Source organism: Coregonus clupeaformis, unplaced genomic scaffold, assembly GCF_020615455.1.
Source record: "Coregonus clupeaformis isolate EN_2021a unplaced genomic scaffold, ASM2061545v1 scaf0141, whole genome shotgun sequence".
NCBI lineage: Eukaryota > Metazoa > Chordata > Actinopteri > Salmoniformes > Salmonidae > Coregonus > Coregonus clupeaformis.
The window spans coordinates 370,576-389,372 of NW_025533596.1; the positions used below are offsets into that span (position 1 = coordinate 370,576).

General features: G+C 47.0%; 2 protein-coding genes across 2 annotated transcripts in view; one reads left to right on the forward strand and one right to left on the reverse strand.

Moving 5' to 3' along the window:
• Window positions 1-7,799: 7,799 nt before the first annotated feature.
• On the reverse strand, window positions 7,800-11,004 carry LOC121548528 (phosphatidylinositol N-acetylglucosaminyltransferase subunit H). The gene is made up of 4 exons (XM_041859993.2): window positions 10,481-11,004; window positions 9,720-9,929; window positions 9,347-9,430; window positions 7,800-8,588 (listed from the first exon to the last, which is right to left on the reverse strand). The coding sequence occupies exons 1-4, from the start codon at window positions 10,682-10,684 to the stop codon at window positions 8,517-8,519; spliced, it is 570 nt and encodes a 189-aa protein (XP_041715927.1). The 5' UTR covers window positions 10,685-11,004; the 3' UTR covers window positions 7,800-8,516.
• Window positions 11,005-11,107: 103 nt separating this feature from the next.
• Window positions 11,108-18,797, forward strand: part of LOC121548527 (zinc finger FYVE domain-containing protein 1-like) — a 32,165-nt gene continuing 24,475 nt past the window's right edge. Inside the window, exons 1-4 of the mRNA XM_041859992.2 lie at window positions 11,108-12,440; window positions 12,901-13,144; window positions 14,368-14,628; window positions 17,092-17,306. Coding sequence (XP_041715926.2) covers window positions 11,955-12,440; window positions 12,901-13,144; window positions 14,368-14,628; window positions 17,092-17,306 — 1,206 coding nt within the window. The 5' untranslated portion in view covers window positions 11,108-11,954. The remainder of the gene's footprint in view (window positions 12,441-12,900; window positions 13,145-14,367; window positions 14,629-17,091; window positions 17,307-18,797) is intronic.

Genomic DNA, 18,797 nt, shown 5'->3' on the forward strand with positions numbered 1-18,797 from the left:
TAGAAAACACAATGCTCAGGACATGAAGCTGGAGAAATAAATGTTTATTGTTCACTGTAGGCTAAATGCATGTTGCAAAACAAAAAAAAAACTGTGCATTTAGCACTTGTACAAAAAGACAAAACAGAAATCTTGTGCATTTACATGTAGCACTTGTAAAAACAAACAGAAATCTTATGCGTTTGCCACTTGTGTACAGTAAGCCCATGTAAAAATAAAGTACAAAAATATACAAATAAGTGCATTACTCAGCCACAGCATCATGTCTCCGTACTGGGTCAGGCCACAGGACTTCATCCACATCACAGGCCACATTTTGTCTGGCCAGGCAACGGGGGAAAAAAACCCCTGGCATGCCGTATCCAGGCTTGGCATGCCTCCACACCTATGTCACCACAGGCAAGTCCCATGGCTTGCAGGAGATTTACCCTGGTGTAAGGTTGGCGTTCATATACCTTCCACCGCCATGAGGAGAAGAATTCCTCAATGGGGTTTAGGAAAGGGGAGTACGGTGGAAGGCAAAGATTGATAAAACCTTGGTTCATATTGTACCACTCTCTAACCTGGAGGGCTCTGTGAAAACTCACATTGTCCCAAACAACAACATAGATGGGATGCTCATCCTGCTGCCCTAACAAAGCATCTCGCATGTGATTGAGGAAAATGAGGAGCTGGTGAGTGTTGTAGGGCCCCAGGTTGGCATGATGGTGGACAACCCCATGATTGCTGATGGCAGCACATAATGTGACATTGCCACCACGCTGCCCAGGAACACCAACAATGGCCCGATGGCCAATCACATTACGCCTCTCCTTCTCCTTTTGGTGAGATTAAACCCAGCTTCATCCATGTAGATGTATTGATGGGGTCTTTCCATTGCATCCAGTTGAAAAACCCTCTGTAGAAATAGATATAGTTTTGTAAGTGATACGGAAAAAAGTGATTTAGGCCACTACAGTAAATCACTACTTAGAGTAATCAACATTGAATGTGTCTGGATATATGCCAACCTGTACATACTGGAATCTTTGCTCTTTGACTCTGTCTGAGTTGCGATCAAAGGGCACTCTGTATAGCTGTTTCATGCGCAGTCTGTTGCGCTTGAGGACACGATCAACAGTAGAGAGGCTGACACTGTTGATACCCTCAAAATGTAAATGGTCCTCAATGATCTTCTGCTGAATTTCGCTCAGTTTAATGGCATTGTTCTCACGGACCATATCAACAATTAGGGTCTCTTGGTGTGGGGAGAACATACCTGTCCTCCCACCCCCATGTGGCAGTCTTTCAGTTCTACAAAAAGAGAACATGGAGTTACAAAAATATACATGGAATACTAGGCCTACAAACAGTTAGACCAACCCTCCATTACAATACTACAGTACATTGGTACAGTGATGTACTGAAACATATATTCACTTACAGTATACTGTGGTACAGTATATAGTATGTCATACAGTAATTGCTGTCAACATTTACATACTGTACTATAATGTCAAAAAAAGGTAATTACCTGTTCTCTTCTCTAAATCTTCGGATTATGGTGGACACAGTGAATCTACTGATGTTTGGTTGTACCCTTTGTCCAGCCTCCCTCATGTTCATACCATGGACAAGAACATGGTCAATCACAGTAGCTCTGATTTCATCAGATATTACTGTTCTTTGTCTTCGCTGACCACCTCGACCTCCTCTCTCACACGAACTCTTCCTCTCATATTTCTATCCATTGTAGGGCCTCACAAACCAGTGCTCTCTGAACTGGCTTACTGTATATGTTCCCTCACATCATTAGCCACAAGTGTGATCAATTTTGAGTTGTTGTGTTCAAGTGGTGATACCTGTGCTCTAATTGTGTTTGACTTTTGTCACCTGTGCTCACCATTATGCAGCACGGGTGCATCACAATGAAAATGTGTTGGCAAGTTGTGTCTAAACAGGTGAAAAGTGCTTATGGTTTTGCCAAAAGAGTGATTGATTCAATCAGTGGGTTCAGGCAACTGAGCATTTGGTTCAGACAATAGGGTTTAGTGTTTTAGCAATTGAGAAAAACTGTAATAGACATGATAGAATGGAAAGACAGACAGACAGACAAACAAACACAGAGAGAGAGAGAGAGAGAGAGAGAGAGAGAGAGAGAGAGAGAGAGAGAGAGAGAGAGAGAGAGAGAGAGAGAGAGAGAGAGAGAGAGAGAGAGAGAGGAAGAGAGAGATGAGAGAGAGAGATGGAGAGAGAGAGAGAGAGAGAGAGAGATGGAGAGAGGAAGAGAGATGGAGAGAGAGAGAGAGATGGAGAGAGAGAGATGGAGAGAGGAAGAGAGAGAGAGAGAGATGGAGAGAGGAAGAGAGGAAGAGAGAGAGAGAGGAAGATAGAGAGAGAAAGAGAGAGAGATGGGAGAGAGGAAGAGAGAGAGAGAGGAAGAGAGAGAGATGGAGAGAGAGAGAAAGAGAGAGAAATGGAGAGAGGAAGAGAGATGGAGAGAGGAAGAGAGCTAGAGAGAAGAGACAGGAGCAATGTAAACATGTGTTTCCCCTGCCAATAAAGCCCTTTGAATTAATTGAATTGAGAGGAGAGAGAGAGAGATGGGGGGGAGAGAACACTTTTCTATCAGTCTCTTACTACGCACAACATTACATCATAATCTACCATAATAGAACACAACATTACATCATAATCTACCATAATAGAACACAACATTACATCATAATCTACCATAATAGAACACAACATTACATCATAATCTACCATAATAGAACACACCATTTCATTTTCAAACTTGCAGCGCATCAACAGCAGCAGCGTTCTCTCTGTTCCGGTGTGTTTTCTGTCCCGTGTAGCTCAGTTGGTAGAGCACAGCGTTTGCAACGCCAGGGTTGTGGGTTCGATTCCCACGGGGGGCCAGCATGAAAATGTATGCACTCACAAACTGTAAGTCGCTCTGGATAAGAGCGTCTGCTAAATGACTAAAACGTAAACAAAACGGTTTGTGTGTGATCTCTTCCTGCTCCTCGGGAAGTGGCCCTGATATGGCGTTACCCTATAAGCGATCAACTTTCACCCCTGCAGTGTCTACTCTTGACTGTGAAAACGGTTGTGTCTGATTGTGATATTTTCCTGCTCCTCGTAGTGGATAGGAGAGTTCATACCCTGTTCATACCCTGTTACCATCGAGTTGCTCTGCTTAGCTCACAGCCTGCAAATGTCACACAGAGAGGGATTGCCCTTAGGGTGTGATGAGGGTGTGTGTTTGTGTGTGTGTTGGGGGGGGAGAGGTGTTTGTACTAAGCCTCCTGAATCCCACTCCAACTCTCAGTCTAGGCCACCAACCGCCTACTATCTGCTAACCCGTCAATCAGGGGTAGGTGGGACTCCATAGAAAACAGAGACATGAACTCCTTTGGAAAAACAACCCCAAACCCCTCAGGCCTATGTGTGGTCTGTCAGCTGGGGACTGACACAGTATATTTTTTAATTTAACTAGGCAAGTCAGTTAAGAACATATTCTTATTTACAATGACGGCCTACACCGGCCAAACCCGGACGACGCTGGGCCAATTGTGCGCCGCCCTATGGGACTCCCAATCACGGCCGGTTGTGATACAGCCTGGAATCGAACCAGGGGGGTCTGTAGTGACGCCTCAAGCACTGAGATGCAGTGCCTTAGACCGCTGTGTCACTCGGGAACCTATATATAGCTTAGCACTCAGAAAGATGTCACAGCAGAGTTTACACATCACTATCAATCATATCACTACCAACATATCACTATCAATCTGAACAGTAACACACAAGTAAACAACAACATGGACGATTACACCATGATATTTCTTCATAGGTTACAGCGTCAGTAGCCCCATGCTCCACTATTATCCAAGAGTCATTGCGTAATTTGAACCAATCTTTTTTTGGGGGCCATCAAAATGAGCAGGAGGGTGTGAGTTGAAGGAGCAGCGTGTTGAGTGATGAAGATGAGGTCTCTCTGACAGGATAATAGAGCCTCACGGGGAACGAGAAGAGGAGGAGGTGTGAAACCTGGGAGTGACCGACCAACACCTCAGGCCATCTGAACTACAGACACCCCCTTGGTCTTAAATCAGAACCAGCAGGGGGTTAGGGCTGGGGATGGTAGAGGGGCTGGGAGGGCAGAGGAGAGGGGCTTTCCCAAAGCAGGGGGCAGATTAGACGTGCACTGTCAAGTATCAACTCACACTCTTCTGCTTGTTATAACACCCCTGGAGCAGGGCTGGAGCACAGGGGAGAAAGGACAGGACAGGGTTCACAGGGCTGGAGTGTGGGGGGGGTTGACACAGGGGGAAGTAGGGGGGGGGGTCTGGGTTCACAGGCCTGGAGGGCTACAAATGGTCCACAGGACAGAAGGAAACAAGAGGAAATGGTGGAGCTGCCTGGGGAGGGAAAGCCCCTGTTGAGAAAGTTAATGAGGTTTGTTGAACTTTGACCTATGAGCTAAGTGGCGTTATGGTATCGGGCCTATTCCTGCTCTGATGTGCTACAGGGGATGTTATGGTTCATACGAATTCTGTTGGTGAAGTTCCCTTGAACAACAGCTATCTTTCAAAGTGAAAGTTACCCTGTAAATAAATTTTTCCTGTGAAGCAGAGATGGAGCTCAGATAAGGAGCGTTTTTAATGAAGAGACAAACCTGACTAACCGCCTCAATGGCTTAAACGCAAGGAAACAGAACGGATAGTTATAAGGAAGAGAGAGAGAATGGAGAGACTATTTAAAAAGGAGTGTTGAGGCTGAGATACAGAAGAGCGGCGTGGGACATTCTCAAGCACGCCCAACTGAAAACATTGTTAAAATGGCACTGAGCTTCTCATCAGGCGCTATATCAGACACCCTACTGTGACGGTAGGCTTACACAGCCAAATGGTGCTTCCCAAATGACATCCTATTCAGTTTTAGTGCACAACTTTAGTAGTACACTAGATAGTAGTAGCGCACAAAACATTAGGAACACCTGCTCTTTCCATGATAGATTGACCAGGTGAATGTAGGTGAAAGCTATGATCCCTTATTGATGTCACTTGTTTTAAATCCACTTTAAAATCAGTGTAGATGAAGGGGAGGAGAACTCAATATTAGGAAGGCGGTCCTAATGTTTGGTATACTCAATACGGTGCCATTTGGGACACATAAAAAAGAGAACTGTTATGATTCAAGCATTAGCTTTGTCCCAACTGTCTATTTATTCATTTAGAAATGGATGGTATCGGCGGCCATCCTGAGCACAATTTAATTTTGTCCTTGGCCTCAATCCCCATGACAAATGCTGGATTCAACGACTACGAAAATAAATCACACACCTAAGTAAAACAAGTTCTATCAGCAAACTAGCTAATCATACTCTCATTGAGCCTACGTTAATCGAGGGATCAAACCCCTCTAACCCTCTTCAAGTCCTCATCAGTAGGCTAATATCTCTAAAGCTAACAGCCATAGGGAACCTAATAGTGCTGATGTTATGTCAACGAAACAGACAAGTGGGTTTTGCCTGCAGAGCAGAGTCAGAGGTGCTCAGTCTTATGAAACCGAATGCATCCTAAATAGCACCCAATTTCCTATTTAGTGCACTACTTTTGACCAGAGCCCTATGGGAATAGTAGCTCAAAAGTAGTGCACTAAAATAGGGAATAGGGTGTCATTTGGGACGCAGGTTTTATTTCTGGATCCCCTGGGGGGAGATAAGCTCAGTACTGAACGTATGCAAACCACCACACCTTGAGGACAGTTTGGACAATAAACATTTTCCTGACAGAAAATATATTGCATAATGAAATCACAAAGTGCTGCACTGACTGACCCACCAGTAGCTATATATCTAGATCAGTGGAGGCTGCTGAGGGGAGGACGGCTCATAATAATGGTTGGAATGGAGTCAATGGAGTGGTATCAAACACGTCAAAGACGTGGTTAACATCTGGTTGATACCACACCATTGACTCCATCAATTATTATAAGCAGTCCTCCGCTCAGCAGCCTCCACTGATCTAGATCATATGACACAGTATCTATCTAGATCTATCTAGACCATATGACCCAGTGTCTATCTAGACCATATGACCCAGTGTCTATCTAGATCTATCTAGATCATATGACACAGTATCTATCTAGACCATATGACCCAGTGTCTATCTAGACCATATGACACAGTATCTATCTAGACCATATGACCCAGTGTCTATCTAGACCATATGACACAGTATCTATCTAGACCATATGACACAGTATCTATCTAGACCATATGACCCAGTGTCTATCTAGACCATATGACACAGTGTCTATCTAGACCATATGACACAGTGTCTATCTAGACCATATGACCCAGTGTCTATCTAGACCATATGACCCAGTATCTATCTAGATCTATCTAGACCATATGACACAGTGTCTATCTAGACCATATGACCCAGTGTCTATCTAGATCATATGACACAGTATCTATCTAGATCTATCTAGACCATATGACACAGTGTCTATCTAGACCATATGACCCAGTGTCTATCTAGACCATATGACCCAGTATCTATCTAGATCTATCTAGACCATATGACCCAGTGTCTATCTAGACCATATGACCCAGTGTCTATCTAGATCTATCTAGATCATATGACACAGTATCTATCTAGACCATATGACCCAGTGTCTATCTAGACCATATGACACAGTATCTATCTAGACCATATGACCCAGTGTCTATCTAGACCATATGACACAGTATCTATCTAGACCATATGACACAGTATCTATCTAGACCATATGACCCAGTGTCTATCTAGACCATATGACACAGTGTCTATCTAGACCATATGACACAGTGTCTATCTAGACCATATGACCCAGTGTCTATCTAGACCATATGACCCAGTATCTATCTAGATCTATCTAGACCATATGACACAGTGTCTATCTAGACCATATGACCCAGTGTCTATCTAGATCATATGACACAGTATCTATCTAGATCTATCTAGACCATATGACACAGTGTCTATCTAGACCATATGACCCAGTGTCTATCTAGACCATATGACCCAGTATCTATCTAGATCTATCTAGACCATATGACACAGTGTCTATCTAGACCATATGACCCAGTATCTATCTAGATCTATCTAGACCATATGACCCAGTATCTATCTAGATCTATCTAGACCATATGACACAGTGTCTATCTAGACCATATGACCCAGTATCTATCTAGATCTATCTAGACCATATGACCCAGTATCTATCTAGATCTATCTAGACCATATGACACAGTGTCTATCTAGACCATATGACACAGTGTCTATCTAGACCATATGACCCAGTGTCTATCTAGACCATATGACCCAGTGTCTATCTAGACCATATGACCCAGTGTCTATCTAGACCATATGACCCAGTGTCTATCTAGACCATATGACCCAGTGTCTATCTAGACCATATGACCCAGTGTCTATCTAGACCATATGACACAGTGTCTATCTAGACCATATGACCCAGTGTCTATCTAGACCATATGACCCAGTGTCTATCTAGACCATATGACCCAGTGTCTATCTAGACCATATGACCCAGTATCTATCTAGACCATATGACCCAGTATCTATCTAGACCATATGACCCAGTGTCTATCTAGATCAGCTGGGTTCAGGCCTTATCCGTAATATTTTTCTTTCCCAACCATCTGCATGATGTGGGGCTGTAGCCTCTATGTCTGAAACAAAAACGAGCTTTTTGGTCTTAAAAATATAGGGTTAGGTATAAGATAAGAAGTGTGTTTAAGGTTAGGGTTAAGTTTAAAATATGATTTTATTATTGCAGAACTGCCGGCTATCCGGCCCTCAGTAGGTCCTGCCCTCTACTGGCGACGGAAAGAACAGCAGCTAGAAATGGTAATTTATTACATGATAAATACTATTAACTCTTCAGATGGAATACAATATTTGTAAATATACAATAATATAAAAATGAGCATCTAAGTAAAATAAGGCTATTTCTAAATCCATAGTTCCAACAGGAAATCCTTAAAGTTATCAAGTAGGGTCATAGCTACAGACAACACTGTTCAAGTAGATGTATTAAATACTAAGACATAAGTAAATAACAACATTAGGTAACACTAAGTAAGGACTTACATTCATAAACTACTCTCTTACTGAGAATCTTAAGAGTATAGTATATTTTAGTGGGTTGACCTAATAGAGTCTTTCTTCCATTACTGAAAACTGGCGTGTGGAAAAATGACCTGAAAATAATTAAAAAAGACAAATTTAAGACAAAACAACAATTTCATGATGACAGGTGTATCATCAGTTTTTCTTTCCATTGAGAATTGATAACGTAACCTAACCAGATAAATATCCTAAACATGTTACATGACTTGGTATGCGGTGAAGTCAGTGGTTTGAAGCATTGGTGTGCAGTGATGTCAGCGACAGTGCTTTTCCAGCATGACGTCAGTGGGGTTTACCCAGACGGTTTACAAAAGGACCAGGATGACGTCACCATCAGCACTTAGCTAGAATCTCCTGGCAGCTCTTGTACACTTTGACCAGGCAGTTCAGCCTCGGTTTTGAACTCTGAAAGAGGAATGAAAAGGTAGACTATAATCAGACAGGTGAATGTAGAGGTGAGAAAGGCTTCAGCACAGGGTTAGGCTTCAGCACAGGGTTAGGCTTCAGCACAGGGTTAGGCTTCAGCACAGGGTTAGGCTTCAGCACAGGGTTAGGCTTCAGCACAGGGTTAGGCTTCAACACAGGGTTAGGCTTCAACACAGGGTTAGGCTTCAACACAGGGTTAGGCTTCAACACAGGGTTAGGCTTCAACACAGGGTTAGGCTTCAACACAGGGTTAGGCTTCAACACAGGGTTAGGCTTCAGCACAGGGTTAGGCTTCAGCACAGGGTTAAGCTTCAACACAGGGTTAGGCTTCAGCACAGGGTTAGGCTTCAACACAGGGTTAGGCTTCAGCACAGGGTTAGGCTTCAGCACAGGGTTAGGCTTCAGCACAGGGTTAGGCTTCAGCACAGGGTTAGGCTTCAGCACAGGGTTAGGCTTCAGCACAGGGTTAGGCTTCAACACAGGGTTAGGCTTCAACACAGGGTTAGGCTTCAGCACAGGGTTAGGCTTCAGCACAGGGTTAGGCTTCAACACAGGGTAAAAACTACATCAGTTCCAAAGCCAAAGTTTTTATTTTATTAGTTTTTTCATGTGAAGCACATTGCATTGCTTTCCATGTCTAAAATGTGATGTATAAACTATGCTTGATTTGATTTAGTTAAGATACAGACATGCATTTTAAACAGTATGTTAGATCAATAACGCTCCCTGAAGTTCACCTGAAACAGAGGGACCACGCTAGACACTGCATCTGGCTCTGAGGGATCCTTCAGGAGGATGCACAGGTAGTAGATGACTCTTTGCTGAAACAAATGGGTTGAGAAAATTCATCACAGGCACATCACAAGATACTCTATAATAATATATACCATTTAGCAGACGCTTTTATCCAAAGCGACTTACAGTCATGCGTGCATACATTTTTGACTGTCCAGCCAATCATCAACGGTTAAGATAAATTATAGCAGGATCCATCTAGCTTCATCTGAACAAGATTCAGTCAACAACTTTAGTGATGATGAAATCAACTGTGGACATGTAGCTTCATTGGCTGGATGAAACAAATAGCTCAATATTCTTCTATTTCCTCACCATGTGAATAGCTTCATTGATTACTATGTCTTTGATCTTGCCCATCTCTATGAAGTCTGTTGACTCCCTGCCGGAGGCGTAGCTAGAGGACACCTGGACACCCAGGGAACCAATGATGAGCAGCGTCTCATGGTCCACCTTCACAAAGTGGATGTGAACCATCATACCGACCAGGGTGATGATTATGGCACTGGAGAGAACGGCTGTGTTCTGGAGAGAGAAGAAGAGATTGGCATTGAAGTAATCTCTGTCGCTAGACTCAAGGTACAGCTCCGCATACAGCGACTGTGAGAAGAGACTAGCATTGCACTGATTGACCTACAACAGGCACACAACAAAAAAGAAATACTTAGTTATAGGTGTAGGTTAAATTATTAAATGATTAATCTAGCTTAGTGGGTTACCAACACTGGCCCTAAAGCGCTATAGGGGCACGCTTTTGTTCTAGCCCAGCACTAACACACCTGATACATCTACACAACACCTGATGAGCAGTTGGTTGAAACAGATGTGTTAAGTGTTGGGCAGGAACAAAAGCCTGTACACCCAGTAGCTTCCAGGAGCAGGATTGTTGAGCACTGACGCAGGTGCCAGTGGATATCTAGAGGGAGTTCCAAATGGCACCCTATACCCATTTGACCCTATTCCTTATATAGTGTGCACTACATTTCACGAGAACCCCATGGGCCATGGTGAAAAGTATTACACTGTATAACGAATAGGGTGCCATTTGGGACTCAAGCCAGCCCTAGTGTCCTTACCTCAGTGACGAAGAATATGATGTAGGCCGTTAGCCAGACAGCGCAAGTGTACACCATCACTCTGCCTATGGAGACTTTAGCCGAGCTAACCGTGAACTCCCTGCAGAAACCCGAGTGCCTTTGACACTCCAGAGAGATGGCCTTGCCGTCGATGTCGGTGTAGGTTTCATCTTCCATACTGTACTGCTGGTCACCGTTCTGCATAAGATCTGGATTATTGGATATCAATAGCTGGAACTGGAGTGATGTCTAGCTAGCTATCTTCTAACTACTGTAGGCTAAATCTAACGTATTCAGTGAGTAGTCAGCTACTAGCTAGCTAACAATGTGGAGACTGAAAAAAAAAAACGAAACAATAATGAACATATTTTCATTCGCTGCTGGTTTACTTCAAAGCAAGCAAATAAATGAATCCGGAATGTACTTCCTCTCAGTATTGACTCTTAGTTGCAAAAAAAAAACTAGGACAACATCGATGGGAAAAACCTCTGTTGACCTAACTAGCAAGCTACAAACTTTGAGGTGCATTGTGGGGAATGACATCGATTCAAAGCAACAACACTACGAGTATTACTACACTTCCCAGGATGCTTCGCGGTCTCTAACCTTTGACCTCTGGATGAAAACAAGCCGATCAGCTGATGAAACTGTGAACAACATCTAGCTGTTGGGCAGCGAAATTATCCTAACAAGATATAAAAAAAAAAATAACGGCATCTTTGTGATTGACACTGCATACCATGTTTGTCTATTAAAAGAGTATTGCGTTTTTTTGTGTGTAGAAGGTGAAGGAACTTTCTTAGGTTACGAAACAACTGGGCAAACTAGCTAGCTGCTTGTACTAGGCTACTAGCTAGGATAATCTTGTTGGCTTGATGGGGGTTGGCTCTTGAGAAATGGGTCGTTTCAGTTGATGTAGAGTAACTGACAAATATGTAAGTGTTTTCTTTTGATATCGGCGGATTTGTTGATGTTTTTGTACAGAGTTACCGTTGCCAATTTCTACTGTCAAATTTGCTTAGCCAACAACAACAGCTAAACAAACACTAGGCTATCTAACGTTAGCTAATAACAATGTTATTGCTGGTTGACAGCTATCGATTGCTTGCAGGTGGGGCTAGCTGTATGTCTGGACATGTATGCAGGAAATCGTTGTGATTGTTTTGCTGTCAGACAGGCAGATCTGTAATTTAGTCATTTGATGACATATGGCTATGTCAAAGTGATCTGTCACAGTTCATTTTGAATATTGATCTGCTAAGTGTTTTGGGGAATATAGAAGAGGCACCACTACCATAAAGAAGAAAACATTTAAATATTCAACACCTTATATACTATAGCCATAAACCTATTCTACATCAGTTTGGTTTCGCAATCCTAGTGCAGTATTAGACTCTTCAGCCACAGTTCCTCAGGCACAGGTTATCGGCTTAAAAGCGCACTTGTTAGCAGCACCACACCGAGGGTGATTATTATGAGTGGTCAAGGTCCGTCAGTAGATAAGGGGATAAACACCATCCTGGTGTGTCAGGAGAGCTACGCCTGCGGCGGATCGGACGAGGCCGCGTTCGAATGCGACGAGTGCGGCAGCCTGCAGTGCGTCCGCTGCGAGTTCGAGCTCCATCGCCAGGAACGCATGAGGGACCATGACAGGGTCCGCATCGCCTCCGGACACGTTCCATTCTGTGACTCCTGTAAGAAGGACAACAGCGGCTGTGGGGTGAACGGGGGTAGGCTGAGGGCGGTGGTGCGCTGCCAGGGCTGTAAGATTAACCTCTGTCCGGACTGCCAGAAGCGGACCCACAGCGGGGTGAATAAGAGGAAGCACCCCGTGACCCCCTACCCTCCTCCGGTGAAAGCCCAGGATAGTAGCCTGGATGGAGGGGAGATGGAGGCCCTCAAAGCCAAACTGGAGAAGGTGTGCAGTTTCTTACTGGTGGATGAGAAGGAGGAGATTCAGGTGAGTGATGTATTGTGTGCATCCCAAATGGCACCCTATTCCCTATATAGTGTACTTATTTTGACCAGGCCCCATAGAGTCATAAACAGCCCTCTAACCGTAGACACTAATCACTAGGAACTTGTGTAGATCTGAAAAGATTGGATGATAGATATAAGCCAGTTTGCAATGGACAGGCTATCTGTATGAAACGCCAAGGAGAAATATCTGAAATAATTATCATTCGATTGGGATTGCAGGACTGCCGGCTGTCCAAGCAAATATTGGTTAAGAAGGCCAATAATAGTGTGAGTGCCAGTCTTTGTGCAATCATGCCAACTCCTTGTCACTCATTGACATGTCAATGAGCAATGGAGTTGGCAAGCGCACAAACAGATCTGGGACCAGGCTAGACCGATACTCTGTTTGGTGAGGAAAGTACTTTTACCACAGACTGACCTCTGTTGTATTGAATCTCTAGTTGAAGGATGAGGAAGACTTTGTGCGCCGGCTGGACTGCAGGCCAGAGGAACTCCTCAAGGTGGTGTCTATATTTGGAAACACGGGGGAGGGGAAGTCCCACACCCTGAACCATACCTTCTTCCTGGGGCGGGAGGTGTTCCAGACGTCCCCCACCCAGGAGTCATGCACCGTGGGAGTCTGGGCTGCCATGGACCCCATCCACAGGGTGGTGGTGATCGACACAGAGGGACTGCTGGGGGCAGGTACGGAATTAAACATGTCTAAATGGGGCACAGGAGCTGGACAAATACACTGAGCAAAGCAGTATGTGCTTATTTTCTGCTGATGGTGGCTAGAAACAACAGCATGGCTTCGACTGACATCTGATTGGTCAAAACCTTGTATCAAAATACTAGACTAGAGTATCACTTGTCTGTTGAGGGGAAAGCGGTGTGTCTGTTCAGGGGAAAGCTGTGTGTCTGTTGAGGGGAAAGCTGTGTGTCTGTTGAGGGGAAAGCTGTGTGTCTGTTGAGGGGAAAGCGGTGTGTCTGTTGAGGGGAAAGCGGTGTGTCTGTTGAGGGGAAAGCATTGTGTCTGTTGAGGGGAAAGCTGTGTGTCTGTTCAGGGGAAAGCTGTGTGTCTGTTGAGGGGAAAGCGGTGTGTCTGTTGAGGGGAAAGCGGTGTGTCTGTTCAGGGGAAAGCTGTGTGTCTGTTCAGGGGAAAGCGGTGTGTCTGTTGAGGGGAAAGCTGTGTGTCTGTTCAGGGGAAAGCTGTGTGTCTGTTGAGGGGAAAGCTGTGTGTCTGTTCAGGGGAAAGCTGTGTGTCTGTTGAGGGGAAAGCAGTGTGTCTGTTCAGGGGAAAGCAGTGTGTCTGTTGAGGGGAAAGCTGTGTGTCTGTTGAGGGGAAAGCTGTGTGTCTGTTGAGGGGAAAGCGGTGTGTCTGTTGAGGGGAAAGCTGTGTGTCTGTTCAGGGGAAAGCTGTGTGTCTGTTCAGGGGAAAGCGGCGTGTCTGTTGAGGGGAAAGCTGTGTGTCTGTTGAGGGGAAAGCTGTGTGTCTGTTCAGGGGAAAGCGGCGTGTCTGTTGAGGGGAAAGCTGTGTGTCTGTAGAGGGGAAAGCTGTGTGTCTGTTCAGGGGAAAGCTGTGTGTCTGTTGAGGGGAAAGCTGTGTGTCTGTTCAGGGGAAAGCGGTGTGTCTGTTGAGGGGAAAGCAGTGTGTCTGTTCAGGGGAAAGCATTGTGTCTGTTGAGGGGAAAGCATTGTGTCTGTAGAGGGGAAAGCTGTGTGTCTGTTCAGGGGAAAGCTGTGTGTCTGTTCAGGGGAAAGCTGTGTGTCTGTTGAGGGGAAAGCTGTGTGTCTGTTGAGGGGAAAGCGGTGTGTCTGTTGAGGGGAAAGCCTAAAGGCCTTTGATTAAGATCACGTTGGGAGCACTAACCAGTCAGCAGACATCTGCTAACACTTCCCCTTCCTCTCTACTGTTTCCCACCTAGGATCCAATCAGGGCCAGCGTACCCGGCTGCTCCTCAAAGTCCTTGCCGTCTCAGACCTCGTCATCTACCGTACCCACGCCGACCGTCTCCACGAGGACATGTTCAGTTTCCTAGGTGACGCTTCGGAAGCCTATCTGAAGCACTTCACCAGGGAGCTGAAGGCCACCACGGCCCGGTGTGGCCTGGACGTCCCTCTGTCCACTCTGGGACCAGCTGTTATTATCTTCCATGAGACCGTCCACACCAAACTACTGGGATCAGGTAGGTGGTTCTGGTTGGCGTTTAGCCTGAGTGCCAGTCTGTTTGTGCTGTCATGCCAACTCCTTGTATGTCATGCCAATGGAGTTGGCAAAAGCACAAACAGATCTAGGACCAGGCAAGTCAGCACAATCAGTTATCAGTAAAGTTAGAATGGACCAGAACCATGTATACAGAGACAAACTGCAGGGATCAGGTTGGGGGTCAAGGGTCAGGGGCTGAGACCAGAGACAGAGACAAACTGCTGGGATCAGGTTGGGGGTCAAGGGTCAGGGGCTGAGACAGAGACAAACTGCTGGGATCAGGTTGGGGGTCAAAGGTCAGGGGCTGAGACAGAGACAAACTGCTGGGATCAGGTTGGGGGTCAAGGGTCAGGGGCTGAGACAGAGACAAACTGCTGGGATCAGGTTGGGGGTCAAGGGTCAGGGGCTGAGACAGAGACAGAGACAAACTGCTGGGATCAGGTTGGGGATCAGGGGCTGAGACAGAGACAAACTGCTGGGATCAGGTTGGGGGTCAAGGGTCAGGGGCTGAGACAGAGACAGAGACAAACTGCTGGGATCAGGCTGGGGGTCAAGGGTCAGGGGCAGAGACAGAGACAAACTGCTGGGATCAGGTTGGGGGTCAAGGGTCAGGGGCTGAGACAGAGACAAACTGCTGGGATCAGGTTGGGGGTCAAGGGTCAGGGGCTGAGACAGAGACAGAGACAAACTGCTGGGATCAGGTTGGGGGTCAAAGGTCAGGGGCTGAGACAGAGACAGAGACAAACTGCTGGGATCAGGTTGGGGGTCAAGGGTCAGGGGCTGAGACAGAGACAGAGACAAACTGCTGGGATCAGGTTGGGGGGTCAAAGGTCAGGGGCTGAGACAGAGACAGAGACAAACTGCAGGGATCAGGTTGGGGGTCAAGGGTCAGGGGCTGAGACAGAGACAGAGACAAACTGCTGGGATCAGGTTGGGGGTCAAAGGTCAGGGGCAGAGACAGACAAACTGCTGGGATCAGGTTGGGGATCAGGGGCTGAGACAGAGACAAACTGCTGGGATCAGGTTGGGGGTCAAGGGTCAGGGGCTGAGACAGAGACAGAGACAAACTGCTGGGATCAGGTTGGGGATCAGGGGCTGAGACAGAGACAAACTGCTGGGATCAGGTTGGGGGTCAAAGGTCAGGGGCTGAGACAGAGACAGAGACAAACTGCTGGGATCAGGTTGGGGGTCAAAGGTCAGGGGCTGAGACAGAGACAGAGACAAACTGCTGGGATCAGGTTGGGGGTCAGGGGCTGAGACAGAGATAGAGGCCGTAGCAGGATTGTCGTCAATTCAGTTTTCAGTTTAGAAAGTGGAAATAACTTGTCATAGCTTAGTGCATTCACCTCTACTTACAATCATCACTTTCTAACATCAAGACTGTCTTCCCCTCTTCTCTCTTCCTCATCCACCACTCTCTCTCTCTCTCTCCCCCTCTCTCCCCTACATCTCTCTCTCCCCCTCTCTCCTCTACATCTCTCTCCTCCCTCTCTCTCTCTCTCTCCCCCTCTCTCCTCTACATCTCTCTCTCCCTCTCTCTCCTCTACATCTCTCTCTGAAACGCCAAGGAGAAATATCTGAAATAATTATCATTCGATTCGGATTGCAGGACTGCCGGCTGTCCAAGCAAGGGCTATCCCCCTCTCTCCTCTACATCTCTCTCCCCCTCTCCTCTACATCTCTCTCCCCCTCTCTCCTCTACATCTCTCTCCCCCTCTCTCCTCTACATCTCTCTCCCACTCTCTCCTCTACATCTCTCTCCCACTCTCTCCTCTACATCTCTCTCTCCCCCTCTCTCCTCTACATCTCTCTCCCCCTCTCTCCTCTACATCTCTCCCCCCTCTCTCCTCTACATCTCTCCCCCCTCTCTCCTCTACATCTCTCTCCCCCTCTCTCCTCTACATCTCTCTCCCACTCTCTCCTCTACATCTCTCTCCCCCTCTCTCCTCTACATCTCTCTCCCCCTCTCTCCTCTACATCTCTCCCCCTCTCTCTACATCTCTCTCCCCTCTCTCCTCTACATCTCTCTCCCCCTCTCTCCTCTACATCTCTCTCTCCCCCTCTCTCCTCTACATCTCTCCCCCCTCTCTCCTCTACATTTCTCTCTCTCCCCCTCCTCTTCATCTCTCTCTCCCCCTCTCTCCTCTTCATCTCTCTCCCCCCTCTCTCTCTACATTTCTCTCTCTCTCCCTCTCTCCTCTACATCTCTCTCTCCCCCTCTCTCCTCTTCATCTCTCTCTCCCCCCTCTCTCCTCTTCATCTCTCTCTCTCCCTCTCTCCCTCTCTCCTCTTCATCTCTCTCTCTCCCTCTCTCCTCTACATTTCTCTCTCTCTCTCTCTCCCTCTCTCCTCTTCATCTCTCTCTCTCCCTCTCTCCTCTACATTTCTCTCTCTCTCTCTCTCCCTCTCTCATCTACATCTCTCTCTCTCCCCCTCTCTCCAGACAAGCCATCAGAGTCTGCAGAGCGTCTGCTCCAGGAGCGTTTCAGGAAGCTGGGTCTGTTTCCCGAGGCCTTCAGCTCCATCCAGTACCGCGGGACTCGAACCTACAACCCCCCGACAGATTTCAGTGGTCTGCTGCGGAGCCTGGAGCAACAGCTAGACAACAACACCACCCGCTCACCACGCTCCGCCAGCGTCATATACAGGGCCCTGCAGGTTGGTGTCAGCGTCATATACAGGGCCCTGCAGGTTGGTGTCAGCATTATATACAGGGCCCTGCAGGTTGGTGTCAGCGTTATATACAGGGCCCTGCAGGTTGGTGTCAGCATTATATACAGGGCCCTGCAGGTTGGTGTCAGCGTTATATACAGGGCCCTGCAGGTTGGTGTCAGCGTCATATACAGGGCCCTGCAGGTTGGTGTCAGCATTATATACAGGGCCCTGCAGGTTGGTGTCAGCGTTATATACAGGGCCCTGCAGGTTGGTGTCAGCGTTATATACAGGGCCCTGCAGGTTGGTGTCAGCGTTATATACAGGGCCCTGCAGGTTGGTGTCAGCGTTATATACAGGGCCCTGCAGGTTGGTGTCAGCGTTATATACAGGGCCTTGCAGGTTGGTGTCAGCGTTATATACAGGGCCCTGCAGGTTGGTGTCAGCGTTATATACAGGGCCCTGCAGGTTGGTGTCAGCGTTATATACAGGGCCCTGCAGGTTGGTGTCAGCGTTATATACAGGGCCCTGCAGGTTGGTGTCAGCGTTATATACAGGGCCCTGCAGGTTGGTGTCAGCGTTATATACAGGGCCCTGCAGGTTGGTGTCAGCGTTATATACAGGGCCCTGCAGGTTGGTGTCAGCGTTATATACAGGGCCCTGCAGGTTGGTGTCAGCGTTATATACAGGGCCCTGCAGGTTGGTGTCAGCGTTATATACAGGGGCCATGCAGGTTGGTGTCAGCGTTATATACAGGGCCCTGCAGGTTGGTGTCAGCGTTATATACAGGGCCCTGCAGGTTGGTGTCACGCGTTATATACAGGGCCCTGCAGGTTGGTGTCAGCGTTATATACAGGGCCCTGCAGGTTGGTGTCAGCGTTATATACAGGGCCCTGCAGGTTGGTGTCAGCGTTATATACAGGGCCCTGCAGGTTGGTGTCAGCGTTATATACAGGGCCCTGCAGGTTGGTGTCAGCGTTATAGACAGGGCCCTGCAGGTTGGTGTCAGCGTTATATACAGGGCCCTGCAGGTTGGTGTCAGCGTTATATACAGGGCCCTGCAGGTTGGTGTCAGCGTTATATACAGGGGCCCTGCAGGTTGGTGTCAGCGTTATATACAGGGCCCTGCAGGTTGGTGTCAGCGTTATATACAGGGCCCTGCAGGTTGGTGTCAGCGTTATATACAGGGCCATGCAGGTTGGTGTCAGCGTTATATACAGGGCCCTGCAGGTTGGTGTCAGCGTTATATACAGGGCCCTGCAGGTTGGTGTCAGCGTTATATACAGGGCCCTGCAGGTTGGTGTCAGCGTTATATACAGGGCCCTGCAGGTTGGTGTCAGCGTTATATACAGGGCCCTGCAGGTTGGTGTCAACGTTATATACAGGGCCCTGCAGGTTGGTGTCAGCGTTATATACAGGGCCCTGCAGGTTGGTGTCAGCGTTATATACAGGGCCCTGCAGGTTGGTGTCAGCGTTATATACAGGGCCCTGCAGGTT

What these genes read in the sequence shown, in the direction of transcription:
- LOC121548528 (XM_041859993.2), bottom strand. Translation starts at nt 10,684, where the DNA reads ATGCAGAACGGTGACCAGCAGTACAGTATGGAAGATGAAACCTACACC. An exon ending in TCATATTCTTCGTCACTGAG is followed by an intron (nt 9,930 to 10,480) that starts GTAAGGACACTA and finishes TTCTCTCTCCAG; the next exon opens with AACACAGCCGTTCTCTCCAG. An exon ending in TCAATGAAGCTATTCACATG is followed by an intron (nt 9,431 to 9,719) that starts GTGAGGAAATAG and finishes CATTTGTTTCAG; the next exon opens with CAAAGAGTCATCTACTACCT.